The following is a 2388-nucleotide window of genomic DNA, read 5'->3' as shown; positions in this document are numbered from 1 at the left end:
ATGGCTGTAAGTTTTATGCTACTCAAGATGTCAGAAAGAAGACTTCCTTTACCTGACTGTGCCCTACTGTATTACTGTCAAACAAATAAGCCTGCTCCATCTATCACAGTTCAGACTTGTGAGCTATTCAATCCTACAGCAAAGCATTTGCAGACTAATTTGTACTGAAGCTTTAACACAGTTTACATTTTCTTCCTTGCTCTATCAAAATTTCCGGCTTTGACCGAATATATGTTTCAGCTTTACATGTTTGAATCTTGCATCAGGTGCAAACATGATGACGTTCAGTTGATGTTTGGGAAATCTCCTCTTGAAAACGTGAATGCTAAAGCTCTCTTTTTTCACTGTTATGCCTCAAACACAAAGTGTCTTGGCAGGATAATCTAAAATAGGTGTAGACAGCAACAGCAGAAAAGGTGGTATCTTGCATTTTTTCATATAACACAGGCATCTCTAACGACAGGAGGAAGGGCAATAAAACTACTGGTTACTTTTTTTCCAATCAAGAAAATCTCTCTTGCCTCAAGAAATCTTGTAACAAGATCACAACTCAAGATACCTTGTTGTGATACTTCAAGAGAAATACCCATTAGAGGGCCTAAATAACTTTTCTCAATTTACTACTCCCATTCTAATAAACCCTGAAGTATTTTACTCTGCTTTGATTTATACTGTTTTTTCCCCTGCCAAATAACTGATCAATGGATAAAAATGATACTTTCTTGCCTGAAGGCAGTTACCAAGGCAGTGAATAACTCTGCACGCAGTCTTGGAGAATGGTAAACTAAAGGACAAGAAGCAATACTGAACATGCCTAGATTAAAATAAAACATTTAAGCCATTTGTGGCAAGACTGATAAATAAGAATGCAGGAATATAAACCTGAGTCTGTCGGACTACTACTGCTGTTTCAGTAGCAAAACTCACACTATGACTTGGAAAACCGGACTGCCTCATGGACATAGTACTGAACACCAGTCTCTATTTCAACAGCCAGACAGTGGGTTCTGCTTGGATACCACAGTTAGAGACTAATAATCAGGAAATCTCAAAACCAAGAATTTGTGTCCCTCCCCATCTAGCCTAAAAAAAAAAAAGCACTAAAGAAAAAAAATGAGAGCATGCCCTCTGAAGAGGTTTGCAGCAGAAGACCCAGAAGGCAAGCAGATGAAATTATGAAACATAGTAACTGATAAACAATAACCAAATTTCAGAAAAAGATGCAAGAAATAGTTAAGGAACAACCTGCTCATAAGGAAGTTTCTTATTAAGTTCAATTAGAGACTGTGTTATAGGCAGTATTTTACTTAACTCAGTGTGAGCCTAAATAGTTAAGAACCACATAAACATCTATCTTTTATGAAATTCACCCAATTCAGCATAATATCGTTTGCAGTAAATTCTAAAAAAAGAAAAATTACACAATATTATAAATATTTCTCATGTCAGAGCATCATAATTTGTTTCATCTCAGGATTCTTCAATTGATGTAATGGTTATTTGCAGAGGACCTTTCAAATTATGGATTTATTATTGATGAGATATACAATTATTGCATATCTATGATATAGTCACCTTTCTTGCTTTTCCCTTTAGAGGAGTGCCAGGCAACACATCTTCAGAATCCCTACTCGTAGCAGAAGAAATAAAAATTAAAGACACCTTCTCCCCACCATGTAATGATGATCTTACAAGTGCATCTAGTTTTGAAGGGCTAGCAAAAAGGTGGATACAGTAATAAATACACAGTACTACTGTGGAGATCTTTACCGCTGTAAAGAGTTCTTTACCAAGTTCTTTACCATTACCTCCCACTGTGAAAGATGTGTAAGTTCTTCTCATTACTGTAAGCCATATACTTTCAAAACAAAACTACTTAACCCATAAACCTTTGTGGTTTAGTGTTCATGACTTTATGACTGTCACCTTCAATCATTCACTTTTCTACAAATGCTGAGCTCCTGCTTTCTTTTGCATGTAAACACAACTTCCTAAGCCTACATCTATTATTTTATTTCATATACAAAAAGCAGATACATAGGATGAGCATGTAACTAAGGAGTTAGAATCTGGGACTGATTTTTCTCTAATGTAACATTAGAAACTTCAACAAGGAAAGGAAAAACACAGCCATGCAAGAGTGATCATTGCGAAAGGGTGAACCCACTCCATAAACCAGCATACACTTTCCCAGAATAAGTATCAGCAACAATTTTGAACAGGCCAAAAGACAACAGTAAGCACCTTTAAAAAAAAAAAAAATAATCCTTTACAACATCAGATTTTAAAATCCCTTTTTAGGGATTTTCCTGGTATATGCAGCTGCACCCATGTCCCTAAGCAGTCCTAAGAACTGTGCTCCTGCGTAGGGGACTCTTCATCAGCAGG

At 36.4% G+C, this 2388-nt stretch overlaps 1 protein-coding gene across 1 annotated transcript in view; it reads left to right on the top strand.

Moving 5' to 3' along the window:
* The window catches only part of PTPMT1 (protein tyrosine phosphatase, mitochondrial 1), a 6644-nt gene continuing 4256 nt past the window's right edge, over positions 1-2388 (top strand). Inside the window, exon 1 of the mRNA XM_009895701.1 lies at positions 1-6. Within this exon, the coding sequence (XP_009894003.1) occupies positions 1-6 (6 nt within the window). The remainder of the gene's footprint in view (positions 7-2388) is intronic.

Source organism: Charadrius vociferus, unplaced genomic scaffold, assembly GCF_000708025.1.
Source record: "Charadrius vociferus isolate BGI_N301 unplaced genomic scaffold, ASM70802v2 scaffold111, whole genome shotgun sequence".
Classification (NCBI taxonomy): domain Eukaryota; kingdom Metazoa; phylum Chordata; class Aves; order Charadriiformes; family Charadriidae; genus Charadrius; species Charadrius vociferus.
Note: the sequence above shows the minus strand (reverse complement) of the source record. Positions and strands in the feature narration are given on the sequence as shown.